The sequence below is a fragment of the Schistocerca nitens genome, chromosome 3, assembly GCF_023898315.1.
Source record: "Schistocerca nitens isolate TAMUIC-IGC-003100 chromosome 3, iqSchNite1.1, whole genome shotgun sequence".
Classification (NCBI taxonomy): domain Eukaryota; kingdom Metazoa; phylum Arthropoda; class Insecta; order Orthoptera; family Acrididae; genus Schistocerca; species Schistocerca nitens.
Genome location: NC_064616.1, coordinates 183,739,583 through 183,763,873, shown reverse-complemented (window position 1 = coordinate 183,763,873; position 24,291 = coordinate 183,739,583). Strand labels below are relative to the sequence as shown.

At 41.8% G+C, this 24,291-nt stretch overlaps 1 protein-coding gene across 1 annotated transcript; it reads right to left on the bottom strand.

Annotated features, from left to right (window-relative positions):
* Positions 1–297: 297 nt before the first annotated feature.
* LOC126249544 (uncharacterized) lies at positions 298–22,584 on the bottom strand. Its single transcript, XM_049951208.1, has 2 exons — positions 22,010–22,584; positions 298–777 (listed from the first exon to the last, which is right to left on the bottom strand). Exons 1-2 carry the CDS (start codon positions 22,551–22,553, stop codon positions 488–490), a joined length of 834 nt encoding a protein of 277 aa, XP_049807165.1. The 5' UTR covers positions 22,554–22,584; the 3' UTR covers positions 298–487.
* Positions 22,585–24,291: the final 1,707 nt, after the last annotated feature.

The following is a 24,291-nucleotide window of genomic DNA, read 5'->3' as shown; positions in this document are numbered from 1 at the left end:
ACTGAAATGTTAGTGGGAGCATGTACATTTGTGCAGGCATGTGCACACACACACACACACACACACACACACACACACACACACACACACACACACACACACAAATATTTTTATTTATTTTCAAAAGGTTTCCCTTCCTCACCTCAAGAAATTTACATGATAAATATGGTATCAAAATAACTGTTTGTATAATTTAGTGCAGTGTCTCAGTTTATTTATTTTACATAACTTACAATTGTGCTAAGCACAATAAAATTATACAATAATTTATTTATTGTTGAAAATTGTACTCGGTTGTCAATCAGTTCAACATTCATTTCACTCCTCACAGATATGATTATCAATGAAAATAAATAGATGATGGTGAACTGAAGAATATGTAAACTTTTTGGTATTCCCTTCATTGCAGGTCATTAAAATAGTAAAACAACACAAATAAACTTCAAACAGTATATTTGATGCAGTGACTGCCTATAAAGTTCTCATGTTACCCATGATGGAACACTGTTGGTTGATGAGGAATCCACTTCTGTTTCTGTTCATTTGCATACCCATAATTTTTGTAAACCACATGCGGTCCAGGTCGCCTTCCAAAAACCACATTTCTTATTGTTGTCATTATGGCTGACATAAGTGCCATGTTGCTAAGCATCATGGCCATCATCACCATGCCTTTCAAATTAGCCAGTTGAAATGGTAGGAAGCCAAGCATCATCATTGGACCTAGCAACATCATTGGCATCATCATACTCATCTTTAATGTTCTTGGTATTGTCTCTGGAAATAACAAAATTAATTAGTTTACACTGTCTATGCATAATATAGCAGACAAACTGGAATACCAGCTGGTGGAAGGTTTTTACTAATACTGGCTCAAAGCAATCAAATACAAAATTGCCAATAGTTCTAACAAAACACCCGAGGTCTTTTTCCATATTTCTGTGCTAATGATGAACATCTCTTCAGTTTCATTGCAGATCTATATTCTGACTGATGTTCCCATGATGCTGTATTCAGGGTATATGGAAAGTATTTCTAAGACAGGAGATATTATGGTTAATTATTCTTATACCTACTTTGATTTTTCCTTTAAAAAGGATCAAGATTCAGAAAAAAATCTTGGAAAATTGTAGGCTCATATTATGAATATCAATGTATTGCCAGTATTGCTTTATGTAAAGATGCAATCTAAATAATGGAAATTTTACCAGATGACACAATTTTTAAAAAATCGCTGAAGAACCAATGTGAAATTCTAGACAAAGAAGAGCAAGCCTATCTCTTGTGATGTATGTGTTATCATGGTGATCAGTCTGGTGTGATGTGTGATAATGATATGTTGTGACCTGAACAGTGACATATAGCTACATTCCATGCCCATTTTAAATGTTCCATAAAATGTGTAGGACATACAGTCAATCAATTTTTTTGATATGTAGTTTACTAAATTTGTGTATTTTTTATTGTTGTTTCAAACTTACTTTTAATGATGTACAATCTGCATGTATACATAAATTTTGTAGTTATTTTTAATTCTTGTTTCAGTATAAAGCTCACAAATTATATAACAGTTATTTGGTGATACAACAAAATTTTCATCAAGGGATGAATGTTTTATTTTTGAAAATTGTTCATATGAGGTGAATATGGTCATGACACACGTGATAAGTACATTGAGATTTATAACAAGAAGACTTCTATAACATTCTTTTCTGCAGTTGCTAGCAATGTGATGGTACACGACACAGATCTGAGTTTTCTCCTGTGCCATTTTTATACATATTGTATCCTATTTGAATATACAGAATGAAGATAATATAACTTTAAAAATTAGAAAAGGCTTTAAATTTTATAAATGGGGTATGGAAAGTAGTCATGAAGTATGGCAAGTTCTCTAAACATATGAAAATACGAAATGGCACCTTTTGAGTTTAACTTTCAGTAGTTGCTGATACTGTCAGGTGTTTAAAGATAATTATAAGACATGTGAAATGGCCAGAGGATTTTGGCAAAAACAGGTCTCCAGGACAGACCTACATGCAAAAGAAATCAGATGCATTTCATCTGTCTGTAAGTCCCTGTCAGCAATTAATGATTGCATACATTGAGGTGACAGAAGTCATGTGATACTTCCTAATTTCATGTTGGATCTCCTTTTGCCTGGTGTAACTTGAGGTGACATGGTTTCAAAAAGTCTCTGGAAGCCTGTGCAGAAATACTGAGTCATGCTGGCTCCATAGCCATCCATAATTTTGAAGATGTTGCCATTGCTGGATTTCATGCATGACCTGACCTCTCGATTATGTCCCATAAATGTTTGATGGGATATATGGTGGGCAATCTGGGTGGCCAAACCATTCACTTGAAATGTCCAGAGTGTTCTTTAAATCAGTCGTGAATAGTTACGGCCCAGTGATATGGTGCATTGCTATTCACAAAGATTCCATTTTTGTTTGGGAACTTGAATGGTCTACAAGTAGCCAAATATCCAGAGGATCCAGCCCATTCCATCCAAACACAGCCCGCACCATTATGGAGCTACCACCAGCTTGCACTGTGCCTTGTTGGTAAATTGGGCCCATGGCTTCATGGGGCCTGCACCGCATTTGAACCCTACCATCAGCTCTTACCAACCGAAATCAGGACTCATCTGATCAGATCATAGTTTTCCAGTCATCTAGGGTCCAACCGATGTGGTCACGAGCCCAGGAGAGGCAATGCAGGCGATATCACACTGTTTGAAAAGCAACTCACATCGGTCAACTGCTGATACAGCCCATTAATGCAAAATTTTGCTCCACTGTCCTGATGGATATGTTTCTCATATGTCCCACATTGATTTCTGTGGTTATTTCACACAGTGCTGCTTGCCTATTACCAATTACTATATTACAGGGTAAATTCAAGTGCTGGCATGCCAGTTGGGAACAGCAGGGAAGAGAAGGTTATGAGAAGAACTCAGCCAATCGCACACTCACTGACCTCCATTCCAGGATGACAATGCAACAGCAGTGGCCCCTAGTTGACGAGTACATAAGCACCACATCCAACTGGTTGGGCCCACTTGGATAGCAGCATCAATGTTAGGCACTTTGATAGCAGTTCAGGAGAGACTTTAGTCAGAGATCAGCATTCACTGCAAAGACTGATTATTTCATATGTTGCCCTTTGCTTGCAACACATCTGTGTAATTACCAGAGTTAAGTGTCTGTAATTGTCTTTTTCTAATAAAACTCATTAATATAAATTGTTTGATTGTTTGTCTGGCGAACTGAGTATACAGGATTCCTAGACACAACAGACTACCATATGCAAATGCCACTGTTTTCGGTCATTAAGTGTAAGCCGTTGGCAACTGCATTGTTTGTGGTGCGAGACAACGCCTGAAGTGTGGTATTTTTGGCACACTCTTGACACTGCAAATTGTGGAATATTTAATTCCCTAAAGATTTCCAAAACGGAATGTCTCATGCATCTAGCACCAACTATTGTTCCGCATTCAAAGTTTGTTGAGTCCTGTCGTGCACCCATAATCACATTGGAAACCTTTCCACATGAACCACCTGAGTACAAATGACAGCTCCACCATTGCACTGCCCTTTTATACCTTGTACATGCAATACTACCATGAACTATATATGTGTCTATCAGTATTGCATGATTTTTGTCATCTTAGTGTCTTTACCAGGAGTTCTCTTTCATGGTACATAAAAAGTTCCCATTATTCTGAACAATATTTTCTGGATAAGAAGAGCACATTTCAAACTATGGTTTCTGGTACAGCTTTTCTGGTCATACCAGCCATCTTCTTCCCTTGCTTCAAGTGTCAAACAGTGGAGCTGTTGTATCTCACCTGAAAGTTGAGGTAGACAGTCCATGTGACATGTCATTACTGAAATGCTCCACAGCGATAAATACGCTCCAAAATAGTTTACTTTTCACAAGTTGGCATAGTGAGCATAGACTTTGAAAGTTACTGTTGCACTGAGGTTCATCCTCTGCTGTAACAATCTCAACTAAGCAACATTTATTGCAGCAGTGCTGTATAAAACAATTGAGCCTTGTAGCCGTTTTTAAGTACTGAAATAGTCTGTTATTCATGAAATTAGGGAAACATCTGATGAGATTATGTTACATATCACATAAAGTAATACATTTATCAAAATAACAAGATCATTATGTCCAAAACAAATTAAATTTGATTTCTCTTCTTCTTGTTTCTCCTAGACCAGATTAAGGATAAAAAACTAAACTGTTATCCGAGGAAGATGAAACATCAGTCACTATGGGACACACTTTACAAATAGCGGTACCAAAGCTTTTTCAAGCGAAAAAAGTTACATTTTAATGGAGAAAATAAAGCTACTATCATGAAAATGGGGACAGAGTTAAATAGTGGTCGTACTCTTCTTATGTGAATTATATACATATTTATCAACCAGGTCCCAGATGCCACCTGTGACACATCAGCAGAGAAGCAAGTTACATATTCAGCTTTATGTGCTTTTTCTTACTTTAATTCTTCAATTCCTTGCACATTTTTGTATTTAAGAGTCGTAATCTTGGGTTTCAGTAGCTTCAGAGTGTAGACAGGCAGTCTGTAGCATAGTTGTCATTTATTTTGAATGGCCAGCTACACACCTCAGTAAACTTGTATATGACTTCTCAGTTCGGAACAAACAAATATGTGTTTCAGTGCTTTTGCAAATTCGATCCCTAAGGGGGTGAAATAGGGGATGGAATTTTTATGGAAAGAGAATGAAATTTTCACTCTACAGCAGAGTGTGCGCTGATATGAAACTTCCTGGCAGATTAAAACTGTGTGCTGGACCGAAACTCGAACTCGGGACCTTTGCCTTTCGTCGGCAAGTGCTCTACCAACTGAGCTACCCAAGCATGACTCACGCTCCGCCAGGAAGTTTTATGGAAAGAGTTGATTATGAGAGCATTTTTTAGCTAAATCTATGAAAATTTGTATTTGGCTTCTCGATTATAAATAAAAAGTAAATGTTTCATTGTTTCTGGAAAATCAACACCTAAGTGGGCGAAATACCGGCTGAAAATTTGTATGAAAATATTTTATTACATCAAAACATTTTTAAGCCAAATCTCAAAATTTGTGTTTGAATTCTCGGTTGGATATAAAGTTGCTGTTCAAATATCACCACAACACCTCAAAAGGTAAGATTAACAAAAACCTCCGACTCGACCTGCCAGATTCGCTTTATGATTAGAAACACATTTGGAAATGACTATGCTTCTATGCAAGGGCGCCCATACGATAGCTTGTGTAGGAGGAGGGGGGGGGGGGGGGACTAGACGTGGGGGTATGAAGTATTTTTAATATTTTGGAAGGCCAATGGCGACCTGTAAGTAGTCACACAAAAACGTTCCAGTCCTGACGCTGTTAAGAACCTGAGTAATACCAACTTTTAAATCATTTTGTTGAAATTATTCCCTTGCTTGTATGGCTTTCATTGGCGTGAATAGCTTAGAATGTGTTGCAGTTTCTGAATTAAATCAAAGAAAGCTATTTAACTGTCATCACAGCAAATCGGCTTCATCAGAACTGCGTAGAAAAAAAACGTATCTTTAACACATTACTTTTTCAGTAGGTCTGATATACGAGGTGTGGCTAGAAAAAAACCGGACTAGTACTGGTGAAACAATAAAACGAATGCAATAAGGCTGAAAGTCGCGTGGCCTGTCACGTGACTCTCGCTCCGCCTACTGCTCGAGTTTCATCTGCCTCCTGCACTCAGTCTGCCCGTGGCGTCTGTTTTAAGTAGTTGACGTTTTGTCTGTGCGTCGGAAAATGTTGAGTGTACTGAAAGAACAGCGTGTTAACATCAAATTTTGTTTCAAACTAGGAAAATCTGCAAGTGAAACGTTTGTAATGTTACAACAAGTGTACGGCGATGATTGTTTATCGCGAACACAAGTGTTTGAGTTGTTTAAACGATTTAAAGATGGCCGCGAAGACACCAGTGATGACACTCGCACTGGCAGACCATTGTCAGCAAAAACTGATGCAAACATTGAAAAAATCGGTAAACTTGTTCGACACTTTCCTTGTCAACTCCTGTTAACTCAGACACCGCTCTGATTGTTAAACGGCGATCTTGTCGAACAAGTTTACCGATTTTTTCAATGTTTGCATCAGTTTTTGCTGACAATGGTCTGCCAGTGCGAGTGTCATCACTGGTGTCTTCGCGGCCAACTTTAAATCGTTTAAACCACTCAAACACTTGTGTTCGCGATAAACAATCATCGCCGTACACTTGTTGTAACATTACAAACGTTTCACTTGCAGATTTTCCTAGTTTGAAACAAAATTTGATGTTAACACGCTGTTCTTTCTGTACACTCAACATTTTCCGACGCACAGACAAAACGTCAACTACTTAAAACAGACGCCACGGGCAGACTGAGTGCAGGAGGCAGATGAAACTCGAGCAGTAGGCGGAGCGAGAGTCACGTGACAGGCCACGCGACTTTCAGCCTTATTGCATTCGTTTTATTGTTTCACCAGTACTAGTCCAGTTTTTTTCTAGCCACACCTCGTATGTTTATAAGGTTATTTTTGATAACTATTAGGCAAATGCGAGCGGGTGCTGAGCTAGTTCTGTTATAAGGAAAGATTACGCATATGGGATCGATGAGTTGTCCAGGGTAATATTCAACGCCAGGCATCTCAATGGCGCCACACACGCCTAGCGCGCGAGAGGGCATAGGCCTACACATTGTTTGCTTGGCTGTGCATGATCGTACACCCACACTACACCACGTACACTGAACCAATAAATGGCAGCAGACAGATGCACGCTGACAATGGTGCAGCCAGTGAAAATATTGGACATTGGGGCTCTACTACGTTGTCCTTTCAGACTAGTTATGGTTTTACATACAGCACCAGGGTGGACTTGTTTGTATGTGGAACCTCCGAAGTGAACAACAGATTACATTTGTCATAATCATACGGACTCAGCACCTTGCGCGATCATATGACTTTCCATTGGGTACATAACACGATCGTATCTGGTTCACAACACCAGCCTTTCTTTCCTGACGTGTTAAGACTGCCCCGTCTTCGATGTCCCCACGAGGTCATCTTTTAATAAGGTAACTGAAGGCCGATTGTTGCCTGTGTTGTCCTGAATTGCCTCGACACCGAAATTGTTCGTTTTTTGCCCTGGGAAGCACCTTCTGCAAATCTCTCACTCACTGTAAATATCTGGTCATGGGTTGCAAAGAGACTGACACGCCACCACTTGCCAGCCACTGAGACTGATGAACTGTGGCATAGAGCTGAAGTAGCATGGAATGACGTACCTGTATCTGTCATTAAAGCTCAGTTCGACTCGATGCCCAGCATGATTAAAATATTTAAATTTCACACCTTCCAAACCCTCATGTAATCTTCGCTATACACTGAGCTGACAAAAGTTATGGAGTAGCGATTGCACACATATAGATGGCGGTAGTATCGCGTACACAAGGTGTAAAAGGGCAGACATTGACAGAGCTGTCTTTTGTAATCAGAGAATTCATATGAAAAGGTTTCCAACGTGATTATGGCCGCACGACGGGAATTAACAGACTTTGAACGCGGAATGGTAATTGGAACTATACGCTTGGGACATTCCATTTCGTAAATCGTTAGCGAATTCAGTATTCCGAGATACATAGTGTCAAGAGTGTACCGTGAATACCAAATTTCAGGCATTACCTCAAAAAAATGGTTCAAATGGTTCTGAGCACTATGGGACTTAACATCTGTGGTCATCAGTCCCCTAGAACTTAGAACTACTTAAACCTAGCTAACCTAAGGACATCACACACATCCATGCCCGAGGCAGGATTCGAACCTGCGACCGTAGCAGTCGCGCGGTTCCGGACTGCGCGCCTAGAACCGCTAGACCACCGCGGCCGGCAGGCATTACCTCTCATCACGGATAACGCAGTGGCCGACGGCCTTCACCTAACAACCGAGAGCAGCGGCGTTTTCGTAGAGTCGTCAGTGCTAACAGATAAGTAACACTGCGTGAAATAACCGCTGAAATCAATGTGGGACGTACGAGAAAGTATCCGCCAGGGCAGCCCGGCGAAATGAAGCGTTATGGGCTATGGCAGAAGGTGATCGACGCGAGTGCCTTTGCTGACAAAACGACATCTCCTGCAGCACCTCTCCTGAGCTCGTGACCATATCGGTTGGACCCTAGATGACTGCAAGCAAAACCATGGCCTGGTCAGATAAGTCCTGACTTCTGTTGGGAAGAGATGATGGTAGGCTTCGAGTGTGGTGCAGACCCCACGAAGCCATGGACCCAAGTTCTCAACAAGGCACTGTGCAGGCCGGTGGTGGCCCCATAATGGTGTGGCCTGTGTTTACATGGAATCGACTCGATCTTCTGGTCCAACTGAACCGATCATTGACTGAAAATGCTTACGTACGGGTACTTGGAAACCATTTGCAGACATTCATGGACTTCACGTTCCTAAAAAACGATGGAATTTTTATGGATGACAATGCGCCATGTCATCGGGCCACAACTATTAGCGACTGGTTTGGAGAACATTCTGGTCAATTCGAGCGAATTATTTGGCCACCCTGATCACGCGATATCAATCTCATCAAGCAGTTATCAGACATAAGAGGGAGGTCAGTTTGTGCACAAAAGCCTGCGCCAGCAACACTTTCGCAATTATGAACGGCTATAGAGACAGCTTGGTTCAGTATTTCTTTAGGGGATTTCCAACAACCAGTTGAGTCCATGCCATGTCGAGTTGCTGCACTACGCCGATCAAAAGGAGGTCCGACACGACATTAGGAGGTGTACCATGACATTCATCACCTCAGTGTGTAGTGACTACCCACGATAAGTACGAAGGACGTTCAGTTAGTAATACAACACTTTTTTTCTGAAAGCAGGTTCGTTTTATTCAGGATTGGAGTACATAATATTATAATATTATTCCTCATTCTTTTGGCTATGAAACCCTATATTTCAACATGATCGCCGTTCAATGTGACGGCCTTACGCCACCTTATTGGGAGGGCCTTGTATGCCTGCATAGTACCACTCTACTGGACGAAGTCGAAGCCAACGTCTTGTTGTAGCAATAGTGTCCCCATCATCCACGTACTGCTTCCAGCAGGGTGCCTCCTTCATTAGGTCAAACATCTGGGAGTCTTCCGTTAGGCGGCGAGGAACACAGCAGACAAACACCTTTGAGGACCCCATCTGGTGGACGAGTATGTCACCACTACCAACAGAAACGTCCAGTTGAGCAGCGAGGTGTTTGTGATTCGTCGATCACCTCGAATGAGAGCTCCGCACGTTCCGACACTGCAGGTGTCACAGCTGTGTGCGGCCGGGCAACACGCGGGAGGCGGAAACGTTTGCGCGAAGTTGTTGCGATGACAGACGCCTTGCCTAACGACTCACTGTGCTTTTGTTCACTACCAGGTCTCGGTAGGCATTCTGCAAGCGGCTGGTTTGGTCCAAAAGAAATGCAACGAGAGCTCTGAGCTTGGAACGCACCTCCGTTACAGACGCCATTCTGAAGTCTACGTATAGTGCTGCCACCTATCGAAACTTTATAAAACTATAGGAGCTGAAGCGGGAATATTCCGCGATGTCCCACAACAAGTTCTGCATTTTTTCAGCCGAAATTGGCTTAAAAATGTGTTGCGTTACTTATAGAACGCCCCTCATAAAATTTCATTATGTGCTAGCCATCCTGGTGTTGCAATTTTAATCGCTAACAGTTTATATTCTGTAACGATATGATAATCGTCTCCTTTTCCGATCAACAACGCTACACCCATTCATCACAGCCACTTATTCTAAAAATTTATTTTTGAGACACAGCACCACAAGTCGAAAGGCGCTGAAGTGCACGAAGGAATAAGTCAGTTCTAGCTACGTGACAAATTCAACGACGAAGTATACTGTATACACCATCAGTATCACGGTTTTCGTGTTTCAGTGTTTGTGTACTGCCTTGGTGAGAGAAAATGGTGGTAATTTGCACCAAACCCTATTTGTCCGAAGAAATGCAGCAGAGTGCAGTCTCTAGAATGACTGGCTGGTGCTGTAATATGGTACAGTGTTTGTCCATCCGCATTTTTTAATCTGATGGTGAAAACGAGTTAAACTGGTTATTACTGAAAAAAATTTTTGCTAGGGTGAGAGCTCGAAGAAACAAAAGTGGCCGCGCAACTAACTGTGGGCTGTTTCTGTAACGTGTAAGAAGCAATGTATGGGTAAGCACGACTCATACAGACTGTTTAACTGAAGTGACACGTATGCCCGGAGAGAATGGTACGACTACCGTTGCTTCTTATCCAGTCTTGCTTGCCACTGTTCGTTTCCGCCCCCCCTCCCCCCTCATCAGAGGTTCGAGTCCCCCCTCGGGCATGGGTGTGGGTGTGGTCCTTATCGTAAGTTAGTTTAAGTTAGATTATGGAGTGTGTAAGCCTAGGGACTGATGATCTCAGCAGTTTGGTCCCATAGCAACTTACCACAAATTTCCAAAACATTTCTTATCCAGAATCACAAAGTAGAGCGTCTGTAGTGGTTACCTACATTTACTAGCAGTCATACCTCTGAAATGATGAGCCATAGTTTTAGCTAGAGAGTCACTCCCAAAGCGAAATAACCATGGATATGCTTTCATATATCTGGAATAGTTACAATGGAGCAGTTATTGGTTGCAGGTGTTTTTACCTTCTTTGTGCGACAAACAGGTCTCCGCCCGCACGGGGTGATGGCTGCTCCCAGACATGGGAATGACATTTTGGATTGTCGCCCCAGGTTATTTAGCTGAGAGCATGGAGAAAAAATTATTCTCTACGGTGACAGTTCCGGTCAGCAATGGGTGCATCACAACTGTCAATAGAGGAACAAATCAAATGGTGAGCAACATCGCTGCGCCGTTAAACGAATCCAGTCTATGACCAGCCCTCCTCCTTCCTGCACGACCACTACAAGCTCTGCAAATTGCTCGACGGAGCTATGGCTGCAGTAGTATTGTAGAACCACAAACTAATTAATAGATCTCGAAGTTCATTGTGTTGTCTTGGTTGATGTTTGGAGGGATTTTGTTTCATTTTACAGCGCGACAGCAATCATTTTGTCATTTTTTAAATAAACTATGTCGGGTTTCAGGTTAAAAACGCAAAAAGTCAGGTTTTCTTAGAACTGTTATTGACGTCACTTGTTTTTCCGTAATTTATGACGGTTTCTACGAGATACATGCAACTGCTGTTTCTTATGAATATGAAGAAAGTGAGCAGTTTTACAGATAACAGTGCTTTTGTAAATCCGGTTCTACAGTACGTGGCATGACTATGACTTATCCCACCTTCGTGTGAACAGTTTAGGTCGGGATGGAAGTAAGAACTTACACTTCAGTATATATAAAGGTATTTAGGGGTTCTAAGTCGTGTTAAATACAAGAAAAAAATATCAGAACAATCAGACTTTGAATTGTCGACATCGGTATACTAACTCGTTTATAGATTAAGGCAAACTTATTCTCCTATTATAGTTTTGCAGTTTTAATTTTTATATTACTATAATTATGATTTTTGGCATCAACGTTATATACATAGTTCAAGATAGTGAGGTGCCGTGTTCCTTAGAAGGCGGCCGGCCGAAGTGGCCGTGCGGTTAAAGGCGCTGCAGTCTGGAACCGCAAGACCGCTACGGTCGCAGGTTCGAATCCTGCCTCGGGCATGGATGTTTGTGATGTCCTTAGGTTAGTTAGGTTTAACTAGTTCTAAGTTCTAGGGGACTAATTACCTCAGCAGTTGAGTCCCATAGTGCTCAGAGCCATTTGAACCATTTGAACCTTAGAAGGCGTGAACTGAGAGAAAAGGACGGCAAAATAGTTGCGGAAAACCGAGTAAGGAAGGATTCGAGGTAAAATAATTATCTCGAATTTCCCCCTTTGTGAAAACGTAAGTACATGAAAGCAATTGCTTTGTTCTGCTACGACTGTTTCGCAGCAGTTATATTGGACTAACGGAACGTAAATAAGGCAATTTTGAAGCAAATATCCATGCGGTTACACGAGTACAACTTATGCATTTTACGTAACGGATTAGCTCTGTCTCGTGTAGCTCTTTTTAGAGAACTGGCCGGGTAGGTAACACATATTAATAATTCGTCGATACACTACTTGCTGTTATATCTCTGTTTGCTTGCAGAGCCAGATATTAGACACTAATCAGAACGGAAATTTACTGTTTACCGTACCGTTGACCACGATGTTGTAAGGAACGGGACAGAATCTCGAATTTGGGAAGGATGAGGAAGAAAATCGGCCATGGTTCTTCCAAGGCACCATCCTGGAATTTGCTTTAAGCGATTTAGTGGAATTAAAGAAAAGCTTAATCGGGATAGCCAGACGGGAATTTGAACACTTCTGCTCCCGAACGCGATCCCAGTGTGTTAACCATTGCGCTACCTCGCTCGCTCAACACTGTTAAGTCAATCGCAGTCACCACTATCTGCATACGAACCAACCACTGATCGAAGAGAAGTACGTTAATGTAGGCTACTTACTGCTGCAATGAGAAACACTTAGATGTAACATTAAGAGATCGCTTGTCAATACGGGAGGAGTGCTACAAGAAGTTAGACACATCATACCCAACGTGATCGTTGGGTTAAGAGTTTGACCGTACTGCACATAACCGCCTTCGTGTTACGGACTATTTTCCCATGAAAGCGAAAACTTCATATAAAGTAAGATATCTTAACACCAGCTTGTATCACTGATACAACGAAGCTATCAATGGAGAAATCCATTAACAAGAATGTAAATATGATGTATCGGTTACATTTCATGTCTTTTGCAACGGAAAAACCGGCAATATACAATAATGTAAAGTGAATTGTAATACTTGTAAGTCACTCTTCCATAGCTAGATTAAACATTATGTACCTTGTTTATACACTTGCGGATTTGAACGCAGTTAACACGCCTTAATTTCGACGTTTTTTGCTGCCAAAATATTCAGTTTCTTAAATGAACATGTCGTGAATACAATAAACACGCACTTGTCTCTCCAACTCTCGAATATATGCTTTGTTAAGCGTAAGTCACGATTTTTAAATTTAAAAAGAATTATTTTATTCCTTACTTCTTTCAGTATTCAGGTTACCACGTAAGAAACAGGTAGTCGATAAACCAGAGAGTAGTCTACGAAATTACTAAATACTCTCATGATTAGGTATTTCGTTATTAGTTCCTCGAACCATATTTTCAGTGCTGTACATCTGAACAATTGATAACTCGTAAATTTCGTTTAGGAAAGGAACAGCTGTTGTAATTGATACGGACACTAACAGAAGTACTGTGCTAACAAAAACTCCTGTCCGTTATCTGTTTGTGATTACTGACTATCACAAGCGGCTTCTCTTTCTTTGAGCGAATGAAATTAATGGCCAGCCGCAGTGATCGTGTCTTTAACGATGACTGCATGTTGAACCTAGAGAGCCTCTATACAGGCTCTCTAGTTGAACCGTACTGCTTGCAGCTGGCGAATCTGGTGAAAATTTTTTATCAGCAGTCATTCAGTAACAACAAACATTATTTTCTTACTGGAACAGGTGCCAAAACAGAGGTACTGATTCGTAAATAATATTATAATCCTCGTTGGTAAACATGAATGAAGACAGCAAATCTTGTTACCAAGGGATTTTCTAAACTATGCATAACACTGTGAAACAGCAACTTGTCTTTGGAGATATCGAAGGAAATTTTTGGAGGACGCTAAATCATATTAGTAGCAATGTTAAGAGTTAGGAATGGAACATAATTTCACAGAATGAGGATTCCGTTACACGCAATTACGCACGATGACGTCAATTGCAAATCCTTATGATTTGCTCATTTTATGATATACTGGGTGTAGTACATTTATCATAGAAACTCATTGGACAGGACTGAGGGCGCTATGTGGTTTGAGCAGGAACCCATATCCCAAGATGAAGCGTTTCTGTGCTCCAGAAACAAAAATAATGTACTGAGTGATCAAAAAGTCAGTACAAATTTGAAAACTGAATAAATCACGGAATAATGTAGATAGAGAGCTACAAATTGACACACATGCTTGGAATGACATAGGGTTTTATGGGAACCAAAAAAATACAAAAGTTCAAAAAATGTCCGACAGATGGCGCTTCATCTGATCAGAATAGCAATAGTTAGCATAACAAAGTAAGACAAAGCAAAGATGACGTTCTTTACAGGAAATGCTCAATAGGTCCACCATCATTCCTCAACAATAGCTGTAGTCGAGGAATAATGTTGTGAACAGCACTGTAAAGCATGTCCGGAGTTATGGTGAGGCATTGGCGTTGGATGTTGTCTTTCAGCAACCCTAGAGATGACGGTCGATTACGATACACTTGCGACTTCAGGTAATCCCAAAGCCAATAATCGCACGGACTGAGGTCTGGGGACCTGGGAGGCCAAGCATGACGAAAGTGGCGGCTGAGCACACGACCATCACCAAACGACGCGTGCAAGAGGTCTTTCACGCGTCTAGCAATATGGGGTGGAGCGCCATCCTGCATAAACATCGTACGTTCCAGCAGGTGTTTATCAGCCAGGCTGGGGATGATGCGATTCTGTAACATATCGGCGTACCTCTCACCCGTCACGGTAGAAGTTACAAAACCAGAATCACGCATTTCCTCGAAGAAAAAAGGCCCGATAACGGTAGATGTGGTAAATCCAACCCATACCGTAACTTTCTCGTCGTGCAATGGAGTTTCCACGACAGTTCTAGGATTTTCGGTAGCCCAAATTCTGCAGTTGTGGGCATTGACAGACCCTCGGAGCGTGAAATGAGCTTTGTCGGTCCACAACACGTTACTCAACCAATCGTCATCTTCCGCCATCTTTTGAGACGCCCACACCGCAAATGCCCTCCGCTTCACTAAATCGCCAGGTAACAGTTCATGATGCGGATGGATTTTGTACGGATAGCATCGGAGGATACGCCTCAGTGCCAACCACCAGTAGTGTATGGAATGCCGGTGCGACGTGCGACTGCACGAGCGCTGACTTCCCCGTGCATAGACGAAGCCGCTACAGTCTCTATTTCTTCCTGAACTGTCTCAGCAGCATTACGCCTTGTGCTCGGTCGGCCACTACGGGGTCTATCGTCTAAACAACCCGTGGCTTCGAACTTCGAAATCATTCTCACCACAGCTGCATTTGTCAACGGACCTTTACCTGTTCGAATCCCCTTCCTATGGCGATAGGATCGTAACGCTGAACTAGCACATTCCACATTCTGATAATACAGCTTCACTAAAAGCGCCTTTTCAGGTAACGTCAACATGCTGCGATTGCTTGCGCATCTGATTCTCTCTCTCATTACAGCTCCTTTTATACACGATTGTCATGCGCAGTCACTGACGTTTTGCTGTCCAGCGCCATCTGTCGGACATTTTGTGAACTTTGTTTTTTTGGTTCTAATAAAACCCCATGTCATTCCAAGCATGTGTGTCAATTTGTAGCTCTCTATCTACATTATTCCGTGGTTTATTAAGTTTTCAAATTTATACTGACTTTTTGATCACCCGGTATTTTCTCTTCAGCGTCTGCTGACTGAACGAGCGACAGTACCTCTGGACATCTGTAACGAGAAACCTAAGGTGGTAATGATGCGCTATGCTGATTATTGTTGTAGTAAACGGATGCGATGAGAAACATGAGTAGAAGAAACAGTACTGTCGCTCTTCAACGCAGCACACGCGAGACTCCGAAACATTGTTTTATGCGTTTGTTCATACAGAATAGAAACTCTCCAACTCCAGATGTTGGCTTGTATGTAATTACAGTGAGGCGATGATTATGCGGCTTGCGGATTATCAGCGCGTAGTTCGGCAATTTATGAAAAAGTAGAAAAACGAAGTCTGAGGTATTCTGTTTTATTTATAGCCAATATTTTCGTTTAGAATACAAATTTCTGCTTGTGATGATATAGATGATGAAAACATCCGCGAGTGGTTAAACAGTGATCTCTATGACTCGGGTATTGAGTAGCTAAGAGACGCGGACATAGCGAGTATAATTCGGTAGAGGAAGAAAGCGACGGCGGGACGATCGAGGAAGACGTAATGGTTCAAATGGCTGTGAGCAGTATGGGACTTAACATCTGAGGCCATCAGTCCCCTATAACTTAGAGCTACTTAAACCTAATTAACCTAAGGACATCACACACATCCATGCCCGAGGCAGGATTCGAACCTGCGACCGTAGCGGTCGCGCGGTTCCAGACTGTAGCGCCTAGAACCGCTCGGCCACAACAGCCGGCAAGACGTAACGACGCTCACCGAGACACTGTAATGAGTTATCGATTGCAAGAATAGGCAGGACACAATTCGTTTGACTATGTGATGCTTTGCCTCTCCGGAAAATGATAACCATCGTCATGCATAACAGAAACATAAAAGAAGAGACGACTGTTTTCCGAAAGTGAACTGAAAAAAAAGTGATACGAAATATATTTTAAGTGTAATTTCTTAAATTTTCAGTTTAGACCGAGTAATTAGTAAGTAATGAAGTGGCCTTTCATATGTGATATACAGTAAATTGTAGTTACAGGTAAAAGAATTGGTTTATTTTGGATTATCCGCGTCTTTCGGCTTTCCGTGTTGATCGGCTATCCGTGCAGTCTCGGGTCTACACTAATCCATACCATTGGAAGCTTGCTACGATTATTCACCCCTTCCAAGAAGTTTGTAAAGAAACTTACATGAAATGAGGTTGTAGATGCTAGAGATCAACAAATGAGCAGTCACAAACCGTACACGGTTGCCATACTATACGTGTAAAATAACTCGGTACTTCTCGGGCAGGCTGCTGGTGGCCGTGTTACCGGAAGTAGTATTTAGTTTTTCCACTGGGTAACAACGTCGTGGAAACACTGATACATTGTCCTGCGAGAATAACGTTTGTTGTACACACGGTAGGGATGGCGGTTATCGCTACAATAGCCGGTTTTCGGTTATATCGGTTCTTTTTTCAACGCCAGTTTAACCTGAGTATTCAAACCGCTCAGAATGACCGGCTTTTGAAATAACCGATTTTGGGTTTTTATTCCTATTATTTCTTGTAATATACGTAGAAATCGAAAAAAGATTGAAATAATTTTGGCTCCCTCAGTTTCAAGATTTATGGAATCAAAATATTAAATTAAATAGCCAAATAAAAGAAAACAATCCGTTCCCCGTTCGCTGGTTTTCTCGAGAAGTGATGAGTGGCTGAATACTACTAAAAATCACCGGCTGTCTCCGACTGACTCTAATTATTTTTTTAAACTACACTCAAAATCGTGTTGTAATCGAATATCATACCACTATTTGGGCATTACGAATATTCAGTGCTAAAGGGTGAAAATTGAGGCTGAGGTACTCCATTTTTCATGTTAATTCGTCCGTTTTCAAAAGCAACAACTAGATAAAGACATATTGGCTCTGAGCACTATGGGACTTAACTTCTGAGGTCATCAGTCCCCTAGAACTTAGAACTACTTAAACCTAACTAACCTAAGGACATCACACACATCCATGCCCGAGGCAGGATTCGAACCTGCGACCGTAGCTGTCGCGCGGTTTCATACTGTAGCGCCTAGAACCGCTCGGCCACAACGGCCGGCCAAAGACATATTATGTAGGCGTAAGCAACAGATCGGCTACTTTCTATTTTTATTGTAAATTTTGAATGAATTGTTAAGTTTTAAGTTTTGTCTCTATATTGTGTCTCAAATTCGTTGCTTTTACCCGTTTTAATCTTTTAAAGCAAATCAGGCAATGTAATTCATTGATATCACACTCTCTAAAATACTTCAAGACTAGGGATATTGCCATTCTTGTAATACAACTAACGGCCGACGACAACAGCGAGAAACTACCATATAGACCAGACCGGGAAAGTCTCGCACGCTGCATGTAAAAGCATAGTTCCAATACGCCACGCTACACGGTAAAAAGTACGTTATTGTCTCAGCAATGCAGTACCAATTCTTATGCCACGTATTTGTTGCTCGTTTGCGTCGGCATTGTTGTTGATATATCACTGAAACCTTTCCCCATTTTCTATAATAACGCAGTATTTTAGATCAATGGAAATATTACGAATCAAAATTATTTGTTTTTTTTTAATTTATTTAAAAAGCAAAAAAATTACCATTGCTGCTAGGGCTAATTTTTACCCGGTTATTAGTAAAAAAAATTAAAAAAACGCATATAAGCGAGACCAAATAAATACCGAAAAATACCAGTTCAAAAATGGTTCAAATGGCTCTGAGCACTATGGGACTTAACTGCTAAGGTCATCAGTCCCCTAGAACTTAGAACTACTTAAACCTAACTAACCTAAGGACATCACACACATCCATGCCCGAGGCAGGATTCGAACCTGCGACCGTAGCAGCCGCACGGTTCCGGACTGCGCGCCTAGAACCACGAGACCACCGCGGCCGGCAAAAAAATACCAGTTATTCGGAATTAAAATACCGGTATAGTTTTTAACCTGTCGGCTTTGCCCACCCTGGATCGCTTACGTCTGCTCCCAGCAACTGCGCAGTGCTAAGTTTATTTCGAGTATACGGTATAAAAAATATTATAGCAATTATAAAAACGCTGGTAAATTTCCGAGAAAAGTATGCCACCTCCTGCAAATAAGCTTATACCCGAAATTAGCTGCGGGTAAATAAATAATTCATTCGATGGAATTGTGGTTGATTGTAGTATTTTTCTCATTGTAATGATTCTAAGTAGACCTCATGATGAATGATTATAAAAATCTGTGAAATGGTTTTCATTATCTCATACACCATACAGGATGTTTCTGTACTAATTTTTCAAATTTTAGGAGCCGGTCGCTGTGGCCGTGCGGTTCTAGGCGCTCCAGTCCGGAGCCGCGCTGCTGCTACGGTCGCAGGTTCGAATCCTGCCTCGGGCATGGGTGTGTGTGATGTCCTTAGGTTAGTTAGGTTTAAGTAGTTCTAAGTTCTAGGGGACTGATGACCACAGCAGTTGAGTCCCACAATGCACAGAGCCATTTGAACCCACCAAATTTTAGGGGATGATGGAGAAGGATATCAATGAGACAGAGAAGCCTCGGCTGGAAACAACTGACAAGAGGAGGTCAAGACGTTGGTATCACGGATTTACTTCAAACTTTGTACACCTTTAGTAGCCCATTAAAACAACATAATGTGCAAGTAGTAAGGTGCACTACTCTGGCGATTCCGAGAAAATCGCAAGAGAAGTTTTACGCGTCTATTATGTAAGTGATGTATCTGTGTGAAGTTGGTGATTGCAAGACGTAATTGCCGGCACCGGTAGCTTAGCGTGTTCGGTCGGAAGGTTAGCTGCCCTCAGTAATAAAAAAGCTGAGCGAATGGATCAATGATGAACTTGAACGGGTGTCACGTGACGTCCACACCGAACAACTGTAACGAACAAAATGAGATTGAAGAAAAAGCGGTTAGCGTCAGAGCTACGCAAATGGGTCGTAGACCAGACCGGATCCAGCAAACATTAACTCTATGATCTATTTTTTTTTCATCACTGGTCACATTACTTATTTTATATGAAATTTGAGAAGTAATGTAATTAAAAAACCACGCGCCTTTTCATGAAATTGTAGTGAATTTCATATTATTTGAGTATTTACTATTTTTAATTAAATTGTCAAGGACAAGGGACTGGCTTGGAAAGCCCTTGTAACCTTCATTTTTGTAGTAGAAGTGTAAATTCTGTGATATTCAAAAAATTTGCACCTACACTATTCGTTCTTGCGACATTAGCAACGTCTCGCCGTTAGGCAGGTTAACAGCCAAATGGCACCCACCTCTGTGTCTGCAGCTCGAAGCGTTAACGCGCAAATTAGTTCCGGGTGCCTTTCCAGACTGCATGTTATTTCGCAAATCACGACAGGCACAAATTTTCAGGAAACATCTATGCGTTACTTCGTTTAATTGTCGATAGTTACAAATATGTTTTTTCCAGGAATTAGATTTAATTAAAAACAATAAGTAATCTAATAACATTAAATTCACTAAAACTTCATGCAAATACAAATGGTTCTTTTTAATTATATTACCTCTCAAATGTTATATTAATTAAATAATATGACCAGTGATGAAAAAATAGATTAATAATCAAGTTTGAGCAAGAGTCGAACCGTCGCCTCAAACAAGTTCGTCTTACGTAGTTCGAACTCTAATCACTTAACCACCATTGAACCTTAACGTCCGGCTAACTTCATTAGCAAAATAATAGACGCTTTAAACGTTTCTTGCGATTTTCTCCGAATTGTCAGAGTAGTGCACCTCTACTTGCACATTATGTTGTTTTAATGGCCTGCTAAAGGTGTACAAAGTTTGAACCAAATCTATGATACCAGCGTCGTGGCCTCCCGTTGTGAATTGAAAGTTGGAGCGGAAACATGATAACGTCAATTTCACTTATAATCTGCCGAAGATGATAAATATCCAGGTAGATATATTTTCTTTAACAATTTTTATTCATCTCCACAATATTCGCAAGGAACTACACTCACTACAGTTGTACAAACTGAAGTTGCCAAGCACCTATGCAGAAGTGATATCGCGCTAACTTCATTGCGTTAGAGGATCCATGGAATTTCCTATCTCCCCGCACCTCCCCACAATGTAAATCTTTATGTTAGTTGCACTTGCCTACTCTGCAAACTCAAAACGTACGTACGTGATAAATTGATCTACTTCATTATTCAAACACTTATCCGTTGTGTCTGTCAATCCTCTGGAAGAGTTGAACCACAACGCGTTTGTCTTGGTAACTTCCGACTCATATTCGACTGTAGAATTTAACAGTCATTGCACACACATATTCCTCTTGCTGGGATTGGAAGCTCCTTGATTCACACACACACACACACACACGCACACACACACACACACACACACACACACACACACACACATACACAGTCAAATATGTCAGCACATCCACCACAAAACGTTTATACCAAACATTCAAAATTAGCGCCATTCTGAACAGAAACAAGCAATGAATAAGTAAGCGGTCACAATAATACTGGGTCTCTCAGTGGTTTAGGCGGCACAAGTTTTTTCTCAAACCTCGTTTTTGTGTAAACATCGTGCGAAAATAGGCGAGACTGACGTATAAAAAGGTGTAAAAATGGCATATATAATTGCTGCTGAAAAAGAACATACCCCAAAAGTGCACAACTGGACGAAAAACATAAGTACAGACAAACACCATTCACGAAAAAGTATTTTCAAAATTAAGCAAACTCTTTACGACTGCTTTACAGAAGGCGTGCTTTCAAACCATAAAAGGGATAAGAAAACATCGACCTGCAGAAATCCACTTTCACAAGTACAGTAGTTTCCGGAAAGCAATCAAAACAAAAGAAGTAAATTGCACATGTTATAGATTTTAGGCGTAAAGCAGAAAAACCAACCACGTATGATATTTTACAGAAATAAATGAAGACCCACAAAAGATGACCCATAGGTGTCAAAAAATGTTTGGGTAAATAGAAAAAGAAATACATTGTGTTTTGCAGAAGGCGCAGTTTAGAAACCCAGACATATATCGCTTGTTGGCTAGACCGGCTTCGAAATTCGCGTCATTATCAGTTAGCTATATTGCACCTTATCCGACGGCGGCATCACTATGTAGGAGGATCATTCAACTCGTCAGACCTCCTACTCTCCTCTAGCTACTGAGAATGACATAAATATCGAATCGGATCTAGCCAAGAAACAAGATATGTCAGTATTGACTGTCAACCTCTGTAGTTTAATGTGCTCAGAGCTGCTATACACGAACAATATGGCAGATATGAACAATTTCCAACTTAACACGTCCTTATCTGAGATTGACACATTATCACTTTCTCGTCGTTTCCATCGTGGAAACATCTGGTACACGAGGACCACCTCAAAATTACAACTCACCTGTGGTATAACTTTGTGACGAGTTGTGCGCGACATCCTGGGAGCTTGCACCTGTATCACTCGGGATCCCAGGGTCGTCTTTATTTGCGACAGAATCGCTCGTGTCCCTGGCATACGTGAGTGCACCCCGCTCCTGTGACTCGGGATCACAACCGTCACCATCCGAGGTACTTTTGTCAGAAATGTTCTCTTCGACATATTTCAACCACGGCTGAGCGTCACTGAAGTTACTGAGTTTTCGAACGGTGCTCTTCAGCTCACACACCACCCGACGCTCGACGCAGGACAGGAAATTGGCGTCCAGTGGACAGAGAACTCCTCGGAGGGCGTCGGCGTATTCGCGCCAGTCGACGTCTCCTTCCTCGCCTGCGGCGTCACCGGCCGACGTCGCAGACACTCGGGCCGCCTCGGTGGGTGGTGCGTCCTCCGACGGCGAAGCGGAGTGCGACGGATGGGGAGCGCCCGAGACGCCCCCGGCCAGGACAAAGGCGGCGACGAGCAGGACAATGCGTGCTGACGCAGCGCGAACGTCGGGCGCAGCCATCGCGCTCGGAGGCTGGCGCGAGATTCCCGGCTCTTTTTCCGGGGACTGCCGTGACCCTGTTGTGGACGCGATGTGGAACACGCAACCGGTTCACGGGCTGCCGAACAAGTGGGAAACGACGGCCCGTCGCCGTCGCCGACGTCCGGCCGACTTCACTTGCCCGTGGGCGATGACTGCCGCCGTCCTTCCGGACCAACTCCCGGAACGGTTAAAACGCCCCGACTGTACAGTGGGGAGCGAGCTAAACGGAGGAAACTACGCTATTAATCGCGTACATCGACTAGGTCCCGTATGTCGACTGATGGTTATGAGCTGATACAATGATACTGAGAGAATTCCTGGAGTCGTTTATCAGATAATGAGGCCGGTTCACTCTTTCCGCGGCAAAGTGGTATGGATATTATGATGTAGGTTGGGCTCGTTTTGCGAATGAGAGCTGCATTGTAACGGTTCGTACGTTTCGCTCAACCACAGTGGAAAGGCAAGTGGACAGACTGAGATGCCTGTGAGCAGGGACGGCAAAACCGACCGCGTAAAATCGTTATCGGTATTTTAGCTCAAAATTACCGGTATTTTGCGGTATTCGTTTGGTCTCGGCTATAACAGGTGTTTTTCAGACTGGGTAAAAAAACATTAATTTCAATTACTCATAGGAGCAGTGCTAAAATTTTTTGTTTTTACATGATCCTTTTTTTTTAAAGAAACAAGTAATTTTTATTCATAAAAAAATGGCTCTGAGCACTGTGGGACTTAACATATGAGGTCATCAGTCCCCTAGAACTTAGAACTACTTAAACCTCACTAACCTAAGGACGTCACACACATCCATGCCCGAGGCAGGATTCGAAACTGCGACCGTAGCTGTCGCGCGGTTTCATACTGTAGCGCCTAGAACCGCTCGGCCACACCGGCCGGCCAAAGACATATTATGTAGGCGTAAGCAACAGATCGGCTACTTTCTATTTTTATTGTAAATTATGAATGAATTGTTAAGTTTTAAGTTTTGTCCCTATATTGTGTCTCAAATTCGTTGCTTTTACCCGTTTTAATCTTTTAAAGCAAATCAGGCAATGTAATTCATTGATATCACACTCTCTAAAATACTTCAAGACTAGGGATATTGCCATTCTTGTAATACAACTAATGGCCGACGACAACAGCGAGCCGGCCGAAGTGGCCGTGCGGTTAAAGGCGCTGCAGTCTGGAACCGCAAGACCGCTACGGTCGCAGGTTCGAATCCTGCCTCGGGCATGGATGTTTGTGATTTCCTTAGGTTAGTTAGGTTTAACTAGTTCTAAGTTCTAGGGGACTAATGACCTCAGCAGTTGAGTCCCATAGTGCTCAGAGCCATTTGAATCACTTTTTGACAACAGCGAGAAACTACCATATAGACCAGACCGGGAAAGTCTCGCACACTGCATGTAAAAGCATAGTTCCAATACGCCACGCTACACGGTAAAAAGTACGTTATTGTCTCAGCAATACAGTACCAATTCTTATGCCACGTATTTGTTGCTCGTTTGCGTCGGCATTGTTGTTGATATATCACTGAACCCTTTCCCCATTTTGTATAATAACGCAGTATTTTAGATCAATGGAAATATTGCGAATCAAAATTATTTGCTTTTTTTTAAATTTATTTAAAAAGCAAAAAAATTACCATTGCTGCTAGGGCTAATTTTTACCCGGTTATTAGTAAAAAAATTAAAAAACTCATATAACCGAGACCAAATAAATA